This window comes from Dromiciops gliroides, chromosome 2, assembly GCF_019393635.1.
Source record: "Dromiciops gliroides isolate mDroGli1 chromosome 2, mDroGli1.pri, whole genome shotgun sequence".
Classification (NCBI taxonomy): domain Eukaryota; kingdom Metazoa; phylum Chordata; class Mammalia; order Microbiotheria; family Microbiotheriidae; genus Dromiciops; species Dromiciops gliroides.
Window position 1 is genome coordinate 309,970,138 of NC_057862.1, and position 12,981 is coordinate 309,983,118.

At 40.3% G+C, this 12,981-nt stretch overlaps 1 protein-coding gene across 1 annotated transcript; it reads left to right on the top strand.

Moving 5' to 3' along the window:
* The first annotated feature begins 2,550 nt into the window (after positions 1-2,550).
* PCDHB1 (protocadherin beta 1) lies at positions 2,551-6,626 on the top strand. Its single transcript, XM_043987201.1, has one exon. The coding sequence runs from the start codon at positions 2,671-2,673 to the stop codon at positions 5,131-5,133; it is 2,463 nt and encodes an 820-aa protein (XP_043843136.1). The 5' UTR covers positions 2,551-2,670; the 3' UTR covers positions 5,134-6,626.
* The last annotated feature ends 6,355 nt before the right edge of the window (positions 6,627-12,981 follow it).

Below are 12,981 nucleotides of genomic sequence, written 5' to 3' on the forward strand. Positions count from 1 at the left end.
AGGGCTTAATTAGGGGAGTGGTCCAAGTTCTCTATGAAGAAAACAGAAATACAGAGAGAAATGTAGATGATGTAAAAACAAAAGTAAATGAAAATTTATTTGTGATGACACTTCTCAAAAAAGAATTTTAAAGAATATGAGTGGTTTTCTTTTAAAAGAAGAGGAAAAGATTGTTTCACATGGACAACTAGAGAAGATTCATGTGAAGCAGATTTTAACAGTTTCAAAGACTGAAAATATGAACCATGCTATTCTTTGTTTTGGTTTCCACTTGGAACCTTGGGTTCCTATGAAAACATTATGATCAACTCTACAATTTCCTTGGCTAGCTATTGTTTGTTTACTAGGTTTATTTTGATAGGTAACAAAAAAACTAAGCTAAAGAAGGAAAAATGGTTTCATCATTTCAAAAATTATTTCCAGCTATAAACCTTATGGTTCTAGAAGGAAGTGTTGTGCCTCATCTAAACTTTTTTTTCCTTGTAGAAACATTGTGTACTAATATTTTTACATTATCAGACATGGTTCTTGTATCAAATATTTTTGCATAATTGTTTTTACTTGTCACAAGGGAGAATTCATCCTGGAAGGATATGGGAGTCTTGATGATATAGAAAAGGCATCAATACAATGTATGAAAACAGTGTGGATCAGAAGAAGTAAGGATCCTTCCCTACCCTGTCATAATGGTCAGGTTTCCATTCCCCATGACGGGGCATAGACTCAATGAGTTGGGGCCTTATATCAAAGGCCCCGTGGTGCCTTGATTATTCTTTTTTTGTGTGTGTGAGGCAATTGGGGTTAAGTGACTTGCCCAGGGTCACACAGCTTGCAAATGTTAAGTGTCTGAGGTCACACTTGAACTCAGGTCCTCCTGAATCCAGGGCTGGTGCTTTATCCACTGCGCCACCTAGCTGCCCCATGCCTTGCTTATTCTTTACTTTCCTCTAGCCTGCTGAATAGTGAAAGGTCCTGGGAAGTCTTTGAGTGCTAGTGACAAAGATAGCATCAACTGGAATGATTCCAGTTTACAATATATGTCACAAGATTTATCTCTCAACAAGAAAAGCATTGACATCAGAGAGGGAGGCCTCCTAGAGAGTTGCCTGTATTCTGCTTGAACATTGCATGCTTGTTCATCCACCCTTAAACTGGTACTCTTCAGGAAAGAGAAGTTGACTATAATTGGAACACTTGGTCCTACCTTTGCAAATGCTATTGAAAAATTCTTTGCAGCTGTTGGGAAGCTAGAAGGCCTAATGACTTCCCAGAAAAATCCTCTGCTTTGGAAAATGATTGTCAAAATCCTAGGTTTCTGTTTCTAGATAAATGCCATCAATTTTGGTGTAGACAAAGGATGCTCATCCAAAGACAGTGGTAGCTGGGTGGTGCAGTGGATGAAACACTGACCCTGGAGTCAGGAGGACCTGAGTTCAAATCTCACCTCAGACACTTACTAGCTGGGTGACCATGGGCAAGTCACTTAACCCCAATTGCCTTAAACATCCGGGGCCATCTCCATTTGGGTTTTTCTTGGCAGAGATACTAGAGTGGTTTGCCATCTCCTCCTCCAGTTCATTTTATAGATGAGGAAACTGAGTCAAGTAGGGTGACCTTTAAATCTGTGATTCTTTAGTCTGCCTGAACTAAAGCATATTGCTACAACTTATGAATGACTATAACACTTATACAATTATAATGCATCTATCAGTAAGCAGCTCTGGAGGTTTTTGTTAGATACCTGAGGAAGATAATGGACACCATCAGATTTCTAATTCAACTTTATTTTAGTTTTAGTTTTGGATTTTCTCCGTCATCTCTCCCCCTCTCCCCATCGAGAAAGTAAGAGAAACAAAACCTTTAGAAATGTGCATAGTCAAACAAAACAAATACCTGGATTAGCCATCTCTCTCTCTCTCTCTCTCTCTCTCTCTCTCTCTCTCTCTCTCTCTCTCTCTCTCTCTCTCTCTCTCTCTCCCTACCATCTATCGTCTTCAGTTTTCTCTCTGAGTCCATCATCTCTATCTGGTGACGGATATCATATTTCATCCTGCGCCCGTAAGAACTATGGTTGGTTCCACACTGTCAGATTTTTCGACCAATACAACTCCAGTGAGTGGAACAGAATTGTAGTGCCCCAACTCCAAACGTGTTCCTGGTCTGCATTTTTTCCTCCCCCTCGTAAACACTCATTCGGTTTTAGCGGAGTCAGAAGCCAAAATACTCCTAGTTTCAGTAACTCTTGGACTCTGCTCTTCTTGAGTAGTCTAGGAGCACAGCTTTCCAGTTAGCAAGTTGCTACACCTTTAGTTCTTCATGAAATATTTTCATTGACGCTCCAACCTCTCGCAAAATGTAATACAATGCCGCCATCTGGCGGACATTCTGAGGCTTTCCCTTAATAAACATTCCGTTTCCCAGGTTCTCTCTAGGATGACTCCAGATCTAATAATAAATACCTGGTGCAGATAGGGAATTCAAGAGCCCAATGAAAATATTCTTTACCTGGGTGCAAAAACATCTTGCAGCTCTGGGCTGAGACCGCCTGTGGCCGCTGTGGCACAAGGTTAAATCAAGGAGAAAGCGGCACAAACAGACGCCATTGCTAAGCTACGCAGCGAGAGTGAAAGAAGATCTCCAGGCTGCAGTTCCTCCTTGCGCCCTTCCCCCATGGCAGCTCTGCTGTGGAAACTTCAGGCTAACAGGCAAGTAGTGGCCCTTCTCCTCTTTCTGTGCGCGTCCGAGGTTGACGCGGGCACAGTGCGGTATTCTGTGGCTGAAGAGATGGAGAGCGGTTCCTTTGTGGCCAATGTAGCCAAGGACGTAGGGCTGGAGGCCGGGGAGCTGTTGGCCAGAGGGGCGAGGCTGGTTTCAGATGACAGCAAGCAGCATTTTCGGCTCCACCGCAAGACCGGAGATCTGTTTGTGAAAGAGAAGTTGGATCGGGAGGAGCTGTGTGGGAAAGCCGACCCGTGCGTGCTGCGCTTTGAAATTGTCCTGGAGGAGCCGCTGCAGTCCTTCAGAGCCGAGGTAAGGGTTTTTGATATCAATGACAATGCCCCAGTGTTCCCAAACCACGGGCCACTTTTAAAGATCCCTGAAAGCACTCCCCTGGGGTCTCGGTTTCCTTTGCAGAGCGCCCAGGATTTGGACGTGGGGCTCAATGGCCTTCAGAATTACACTCTGAGCGCCAACGCCTATTTCCACTTGCATACTCGTTTCCGCAGCCACGGCCCCAAGTATGCGGAACTCGTACTAATTAAACCCCTAGATAGAGAGGAACAACCCCAGGTCAATTTAACCCTCACGGCAGTGGACGGCGGCTCCCCGGCTAAATCTGGAACAGCTCAGATCCTCGTCATGGTTCTTGACGTCAATGACAACGTCCCACAGTTTTCTCGGTTGGTGTACCGCGCCCAGATTTTGGAGAATAGTCCTAATGGTTCTTTAGTAACCTCAGTGTCCGCTACCGACCTAGACGAGGGCACTAACCGAGAAATAGCATATTCTTTGGCTCAGAACCCAGAAGGTATTCTCCAAACTTTCCATATCAACTCTGAAAATGGAGAAATCCGACTCCGAGGGCCGGTGGATTTTGAGGTCATTGAAAACTACGATATTGACGTTCAAGCTATTGATGGTGGGGGGCTGTCTGCTCACAGCAAAGTCCTGGTGGAAGTGGTGGATGTGAACGATAACGCCCCGGATGTGTTAGTCACCTCCATTTCAAGCCCGATCCCAGAGGACTCTCCACTCAATACTGTCGTGGCCCTTTTTGGTGTGCGAGACCGTGATGTTCGAGTAGGAGGGAAAATCACCTGCTTCCTTCAAGGCGATCTTCCGTTTGCCATCAAACCGACGTTCAGAAATTCCTACTCCCTGGTCACTGGAGGGGCCCTTGATCGCGAAAAAGTCCCAGGATATAACCTGACCATTGTCGCAATGGATACAGGGATTCCTAAACTGTCCACAGAGACTATCATCGAAGTACTGATATCCGACATTAATGATAATCCCCCTGTGTTTAAGGAGACTTCTTATACCATGACTGTCCGAGAGAACAACAGCCCCGCAGTGTTTATTGGCAAAGTCCACGCTGAGGACCTAGATTCCGAAGAGAATGCTCAGATTACTTATTCTCTGCTTCCTCCCGAAAGTGGCGATCTCTCTGTCTTCTCCTATATTTCCATTAATCCGAACAATGGGAAGCTCTATGCTTTGAGATCTATGGACTACGAAGCTATCCAGGCCTTTCAATTCGTAGTGAAGGCTGTAAATGGTGGTCCCCTGCCTCTGAGCAGCCAAATCACCGTCCGAGTAGTTGTCTTGGATGTCAACGACAATCTCCCAATGATCTTGTACCCGCTGCAAAATAGCACTTCGCCTTGCAATGACCTGGTGCCCAGGGCAGCAGAGGTGGGTTACTTGGTGACCAAGGTGGTCGCTGTTGATGGGGACTCTGGTCAGAATTCCTGGCTTTCTTATGAGCTACTCAAGGCCACAGACCTTGGGCTGTTTTCCGTGGGACGACAAAATGGAGAAATTCGAACCTTGCGGCTGATATCGGAGAGAGACCACATGAAGCAAAAAATGGTCATCGTGGTTCGGGATCACGGCCAGCCTAGCCTCTCTACCACCGCCACGTTGAACATTCTGCTGGTGGATGGCTTCTCTGATCCCTATGTACAGCTTCGGGAGCAGACCAAACGCGAGAGGAAGACAAACCCCTCCACTAAATACCTGGTCATTTCCTTGGCTGTGCTTTCCTGTCTCTTTCTGTTTTCAGTCACTGTAATCTTTCTCATTCACATTTATCAGAAGATCAAATATCGAGAAAAACAGTTTACGACCTCTGAGCACTTCTACTATGACTGTAGTTTCCCTAGTCATTTGATAGATGGGCAGGGTGGAGAGACTCTAGGTCGAGTCTGTCCCTATGAAGTGGGCTCGGCTACTGGCACTAGTAATAGTGAATTCCGGTTTCTCAAGCGATTCATGCCCAACTTCCCAGCTTCTTCCTGTGTGGTAGAAAGAAATAAGGAAGAAAGTGGATCCCATTTACCTTCCAACTTGGATTTGGACAGCCCAAGAAGGTTGGAGGGCTATCCCAGAATGTCTGATGAATGTATGTGAGTCCTTGTTAATGGCCATAAGTGAAAGTTAGATTGTCAAAATGCACCTCTATTCAACTGAACTACATCCTGTGTAACACCTGAGTCCTTACTTATGTCTTGCAAAGAGTAAACCTAAAGTCAGTCTTGGAAATGAACATAGCAAGTGATTTTCTCAGTACAACAAAAATATGGTAGTCCCTATAACTAATAGCTCTAGCCTTCCAACAGCTGGAATCCCATTAAGGAGGTGAAGTAACTAATTTATCAGAGAGCTAAGATCTTTCAACTTTCTTCTGCTTCCTGAGGTGGGCTTGTTAATGAATGACTCCCTCACTTCTGCACAACCCAGAAAGAGATCCATCTTCATTGTTTCCATGCAAACACTCCATTCCTTACTTTGAAGTCTTCAAATGTCTTCACAGATGGGCCATAACCAGGGCAGAAGACTCCCAACCGCTGATGGCCTATTCAGAATTCTCCAGTTTTTGCCCTTCTGTGGGTGATTAAGAAAAGTTAGGGAAGAACTTTCTGTTATGTGGGATCCTTCTCTCCAGGATAAGGAGTGATAATCAGAAAATCAGTGGCATATTTTCTCTTATCCAGAAATCTCTGTGTTGGGGGATGAGACAACTGCTTTCTATCTAGTGGAATCCTCTACCCATCTTTAGTAATCAGGGATAAGCACTTGAGAAAATCTGATGGCTGGTAGATACCAAAGGAAGAAATCTCAGAAGCAGCAATGAAAATCAAAATGGAAATGTGTCAACAGAGCTAAGTGAGAAGCTGCATATGGCTTAAGTTGTGGAGCACAAATTTCTTCGGTACTAAATTGTCATTTAACTTCCTTGACAAGATAAACTCATGTCTATATTGGATCAAGTCTCTCTCTCTTGATTGCAGGAATGGTCTTCTTGTGTTTAGATATTCAGAAGATGTCTACTTGAGGAAAATTGTAACTCCCCCCCCCCCATAGAAACTGTTTGGTTAATTTTCTTACAATCTCACACTTTTAGGGAATCAATTTAGGAATCAAATAGAGATTATTAGAGGCATCAGTGAAATAAGATAAAACTATCAGCAAAATTAAATTATGAGACCAACTTTCCCATTAAAAAGAAGCTTTTGAGTCCAGGTAGATGTTGGTAAGTGGAACAAAGTTTTCACAAAGAACAGATGTCTACTGCAAGTAGTCTTGAAGAATGGACTTTGTAGACCTTGCTTGAAAAATCACAGAATAATGAACCCAATTACATTTCAAAGTCTACATAAAGTAAGGTCTCTTTGGGAAAACTCATTTTAAAAACTCTAGTTGTGAAACTGCTTCCTGAAGTTTACCAATGTGTCAGGCCTAGGCCTTAAGCAAGCAGAGTATTCCGAAGAAGAATGTTTCCATGGCAAAGGCCCTGTATAAATCCAGTTCCTCCTTCTCAGGTCTACATTTAATTAGAGTGAATCTCTAAGGGAGATGAGGTCTACATCGATTGGCCACAATCAAGAAACTTTTTTTTTAATTTTTGCAGGGCAATGAAGGTTAAGTGACTTGCCCAGGGTCACACAGCTAGTAAGTGTCAAGTGTCTGAGGCCAGATTTGAACTCAGGTCATTCTGAATCCAGGGCCAGTGCTTTAGCCGCTGCACCACTTAGCTGCCCCCTAAGATACTTTTTAAAACAGAATTTTGGGGGAAGCTCCAATCTGATAAAACCTGTAGTTCTCTAGGAAGATATCCTAAGTTTTCCATAAATGCATATAGATGATGTTGAAAAGCAAAGCAGGGTAATGGAAAGACCCAGATCTGAGTTTTAGCTCTGACACATACTACCAAGTCACAAAGAACAAGTAACAAACTCTCATTTTTCTCACCTGCAAAATTGACCAAATACTGCTTTTACTAATTCTTTCATGGGTTTGTCGTGAGGTAAGTGGTATATAAAAATTAGCAGCAATGATGATGATGAAAATTGGTAGGGCCTTCAAAGACCCAGGTCTTTCTCCACACCATGATGTAGTGACATAGGAGGAATTTGCTAGAGGATCAAATAAACACTACTAATAATTTAATATGTGAAAAGTCTATAAAATTAGAACCATTCTTCCTTGCTCACTTCTTTAGGCTTTTCCTTTGTTTTGCTGTGAAAGTTTTTTTCCTCTTCTGTCTCCAGGTCAGTGGCCCTGATTTTGATTCCTAACCCCAGTTCCCCTGTCTTTGAACTCTCTAAGACAAAATGAAAACTGCTAAGGTTTCCTAACATATTCTTTTTTTGTTTGTTTTTTTTGGGCAGGGCAATAGGGGTTAAGTGACTTGCCCAGGGTCACACAGATAGTTAAGTGTCAACTGTCTGAGGCTGGATTTGAACTCAGGCCCTCCTGAATCCAAGGTCAGTGCTTTATCCACTGTGCCACCTAGCTGCCCTCCTAACATACTCTTAACATGAATTGGTTTTTGGAAAACAAATTAAGAAATGTTTTGTTGATCTTTTTTGTTTGTTCCTCTTTTAAACAAGTTTTAATATTTGGTCACTTACAAAATACAAAAAAAGGAAAATATTCTGGAGAGCATATTTCTTTCTCTAACAGCAGTCTTAGTGAATGAGTGCCTTAATGATGAATAATTGCCTTCTGATTAAATTTCACTTATGTGTTTTGTTTTATGAGAATGTGGCAAATACAACTCTATATGATCCCTTTAGGAACAGATTGTTCTGTGCTTTTAATATAATTAATCCACTTCTGGCTCTGGGTTTTTCTCTCTTAATGGTGCTTTAAATGCATTTGTAGAATTTATATTTGATCTCAGGAAATTCCTTATCCTTCCTTTGTCTTGTTTTCCTCATTTGTAAAGTGAAGATGTTGGACCAAATAATTTCTAAAGTCCCCCCTAGCTCTTAAAACTCTATGGTACCATGTATTAGGATAATGATTGATAATATTTAAAAAATAATGATTCTTAAATATGATAGTTTAAAATATTTTTAAAGGTTTGCAATTTTTTTACATATTGGGGTATTGACGGTTTTTTCTATGTAAAAGTATCTTTAATTTCATCATGAAAGATATGGTGAAACAATGTTTAAGCTCTGTTTAAAAGATTTGCTTCCTTGTTACTTTGAGGGTGTTATTCAAAATTTGGTAGCCATTTTAGTAATCATGTCTAAGTTTAGCCAACTTTAATCTCAGTTAACCAAAGCCCAGATCTTCCCTTTCTTCTCCAACTCCTCTATAAGTTGAGGGTGCCTTAAGCAATTTTAATCATCTTACAAAATAGCTAGAAAGAGAAAGCTACATGCTACTGTGGGTGCCTTCTCAGTCTGACCCAGACAGGAATAGTCCCTTCATAACCCCAGTATTAGAAATTGGTATCTCTTAAAAATTAGGAGAGGGTGTCAGTCAACACTAGTGATGCTAATGCTCCTCCCCACACCCATGCACTAGTCTTTGAGGTAGAACTACAGGGAGAGGGGCTGTGGGGATGATTCTTTATCTCTGTGTGTGTTAGAGGGGGAAAGGTCAACAATAGGGAGTGTCTAGTTTGGTAGGAAGAATACACAAATGGGCCTACTGGGTAATAATCACACTCCAGTTGGAGCTGTCATCAGTACATGGAAGATTCCCATATGAGAAAAACTGACATGCTGTCACTATAAGTGTCCCTGGAGGTGCTATGGCTTCCTAATTATAAAAAAATATATAATGTTTTTAGATTCTTATCTTTAGGTAAAATTTTATTTTGACATATTATAGCCACTGTGTTTGTAAGTGGCAGTTGACACCAGGATACCCAGAAAAGAGAATTTCCGTCAGGTTATCTTGGTGTCAGACAAGTAAAATATAAGACACCTCATTGCACAGTACAAGTTTTTCATACCATAAATGTTATATCATGGTTACTGGAAAACCTAGAGGTAGTTGTGCTTTAATTGTTATTGGATATAACCTCAGTTTATAGGGGAAGTATCATCAAATTGTCTTTAATATGAGGAAGGAGGGGCAGCTAGATGGCGCAGTGGATAGAGCACCGGCCCTGGAGTCAGGAGTACCTGAGTTCAAATCCAGCTTCAGACACTTAACACTTACTAGCTGTGTGACCCTGGGCAAGTCACTTAACCCCAATTGCCTCACTAAAAAAAAAATATGAGGAAGGGTCATTGCATTGTCTTTAATAAGCAAGGCGACATTCTGGGAGACCCATTTTTCATCACCACAGAGGTTTCTTGCAGGCTTCCAGTCTTTTGCTAATCCACTGAGGTCATGTCTCACTGTGTCTCTGTCTCTGTTTGCCTATCTGTCTCTCTCTTTCTCAATGAATTTGTATATATTTTGAATTTATTTGCATGTGTACATGTTTCATACCCCTAGTAGAATGTGAGCTCCTTATCCCCAGTACTATATGTGGTGCCTTAAATAGATTAGATGCTTAAATATGTTTGTCAGATTGATGGGGGTTTAAATTATAAATAGAACACATTAGAATAAATTTTGGAAGGAAGGAAGTGATCTCTCTTTTTCTATGAAGAGAGAGGGAAAGTTTTTCTGATGGGAGTCAGAAATTTCTGAGTGTGATTACCACCCAGTATGCCTATTTGGGAAAAGATCCCAACCTTCACACACATGGGCAACATGAATTTGATTCTGTTTTGCCTTCTGCAAAAGAAAGAGGGCACCAGAAATACATAAAGGCAAATCCAAGTATTTCCTTATCAGAGAAAGAAGTCTTTGGCAGATGAGAAAAAGAGGCCTTTGATGACTTTTGTCATGGACATCAAGCTTACTCAAGGTCACCTGGGATGATAAGAGAGATGGATATATAATAGAAAGGACTGCACTTTAAGTGAAGGGAATCCAGGTGAGCTATAAAAGAACATTCTATTCAAGGTCTATGAACAAGATTTGAGATTAGCAAGTACTGAGTAACATTTAGCCATTTTTAACAAGGTACCACAATTTTCCTGTTTATTTCTGTATACCACTGTACTAATAAAAATATTTGTCAAAACAGAATTTGAATAGAAATTAATTTCAATCTCTCTCTTATCATAATATCTATAGCTGATGCTTCATCATTAATACCATAAGGCTTTAACCAAGATAACATGTAACAGGAGCTTACCACAACTTCAAACAAAGCAGCTTTTGGAATGATGATCTTACATATCTATGTATAACAATGTTAGTGACATTAAGGACACCAATGAAAAATGATTATAGAGTTTCTAGTGAACTCAATATTCACTGGGCCCAGTGAGACTGAGGTACTCTCTTCCACAAAAAAGATTCTAGGTCTGGACTCCCACAGACTTGGTTCAGCCCTGAAGGAATGTGGACACTTAAAAGAGAAATCAGTTTGTCTCTCACTTTCTCTGACTTTCTATGCCCATACTCAGGAGCTCTAGGGGAAAATTATGTAAACCTTAGTTTTGGCTTTATCTAGAGTCTTCCTAAAAGAGATTGTATTCAATGTATGAGGTAGATCAGATATAGGACAGATATTTATTTATCCCACCACAATAAAAATGCTTAAAACACAAAAGACATTGACACAATCACCCATTGACAAAGACTTAAAACATGAAACTAATAACTCCTATAATACTCTGCTGGGAAGTTGCTTCTCAACAACTTTAAAATAGCAAAACATGAAACATTTTATGGGCTGATGAATAGCCATTTCATCTTCACCATAGCTTTGTACTTACTGATGAATTAATTCAAGATCTTTGTCTTCTTGAAAGCCAAAGTATAGCTTGGATTCATCATCCTATTGGTGGTCATCTTCATGAAGTTTGTAGTTGTTGAAAACTCCTGGTGCCAGCCAGTTGCAACTGAGGAACCTTCAAACTCCTGAACTCTTGAAGTACACACTCCCCCAAATTTGATCGCTTATGATTCCTATTTGCTATGCTCAGGGAAAGAGACACAAACCTCAAGAGGAAGAAACTGGAACTCCATTCTCAGATTTATCTAGATCAGCATGTGTACTCTCAATGTCATATACAAGGAAGCACCACAATGCCTATGGGAAGAGGAGCCCATACTCCTTCATGGAAAGTTCTCAAGAGAGCCTCACAGAGTCCACACATACTTGAAAGATAGAAAATAAGAGAGCACTAAAGAGCAATGTCATTCCTTTTAAAGTGTACAGAGTGATCTCTTTTTGAGCCAATGGCAAATTGTCTTTGACACAGCACCCCATCGTGGGTTAGGGGGAGTCACATTTCCTTTAGCAAAAGGTTGAAACCCGTTTCCCATCTACCACAGGGTAAAAATACATTCTTTAGTGGTCTCACTTTTATTACAATAAAAATATGCTTTCCAGAAGCTTTAAGAACTGAATCTAGTTTCCTATAAAGTGATGTTTGGCATGTACTGTATCATTGGACAGCCTTTTGTTTTGATTGACAAAGAAGTGCCTTACTTACTCAGACTTACTGTGACATAATGGTTTGAACCAAACTGGCCTACATTCAAGCCAAGATTCAATATTTTTGTTACTAACATCAGTGTTTCCCATCTTCTCAATGAATTTACTTCTTACCCATTCCTTAAGCAAAACATTTCCTTTAAACTTTCATCCTTGGAAAAATTAAAGGTAGGCTTTTACAAAGGGTGTAGTGATGCTACTCACCTACATTTAAGAAATTCTGAAGATTCATAGCCTTGCCATCTTGAGAATGAGGTGAAAATGATAAGGAGTTGAAAATAATAACATTTCATATTATTCCTGCTATCAACCTTAAAGTTTTCAAATGATGAAACATTAGAAATCATGATCAGATTATGGTTTGTCCAGAACAAGTGCAACAGGGATTAGAATAATAGAATATTAGAGCTGGCAAGGACCTCAGAGGTTATTTTGTCTTTCATTTTGTCCTTTTCTTACACATCAGTAAAAATAGGCAAAGTAAAAGTGACTAAGTGGCCCAAGGTCACAAACCTAGTTAGAAATGAAATTTATGATTTCATTTGGAAAAAAAGTTCTGTCTCTTTCTCTCCTACATTTATCTTTCCTTTCCTTCTAAAATATATAACCAGGAAACATACCAAACAAATGTCCTGGAAGCAAGAAGACCCATGACCATTTAGGAAGTGCAATTCACCTACCTAATTATTCCTAAACTCTAAAATATCTGCATAAACAAAAGAGAAGACCACCATCCTTCCTCCATTGTTCTCTGAATCCTGGTAGTTCCTTAGTATCCCCATCCATTGATACTCTCAAAAACCTACCATGACAATCAGACAGGAGCCTTTAGTGAACAATATCTTTCTTTTCAGGCATAACTTTGGTTTTGATTTTTTGTCTACTCTACAATTCTAATATAAATTTTACAATTCTTTTTCATTGTTAATTTAAGAAATTAAGTTTCTTTCTTAACAATTTTCCACTCCTTATTTTTCCTTAACTTTACCTTTCATACTCTAGTATCTTGAAAGTCCAACAGATATAACTTTTTGCTTTTGAGGGGCAATGGGGGTTAAGTGACTTGCCCAGGGTCACACAGCTAGTAAGTGTCAAGTGTCTGAGGCTGGATTTGAACTCAGGTACTCCTGAATCCAGGGCCGGTGCTTTATCCACTGTGCCACCTACCTGCCCCCAACCTATATAACTTTTGCTGAGAAATGTATTGATTTCTGAGTGAAGCCAACATACTCTCAAAGTAATTGTCCTTTTCATGATCCTAAATGTGGTCTAAACTCTATGTTGTTTAGGAAATTTTTGGTGAGCAGGCAGAAATTTGAATGTTCTTAAATGTATTTTTTATTTACTTCATAGGTTTGCATAGAAAAACAATTAATCACCTGGTACTGAGTTTAAATTATAAACTCATTTGGACTATGTTGTATAGAAGAGGGTGAAAAGGTAGAATATAG

What these genes read in the sequence shown, in the direction of transcription:
- PCDHB1 (XM_043987201.1), top strand. Translation starts at nt 2,671, where the DNA reads ATGGCAGCTCTGCTGTGGAAACTTCAGGCTAACAGGCAAGTAGTGGCC.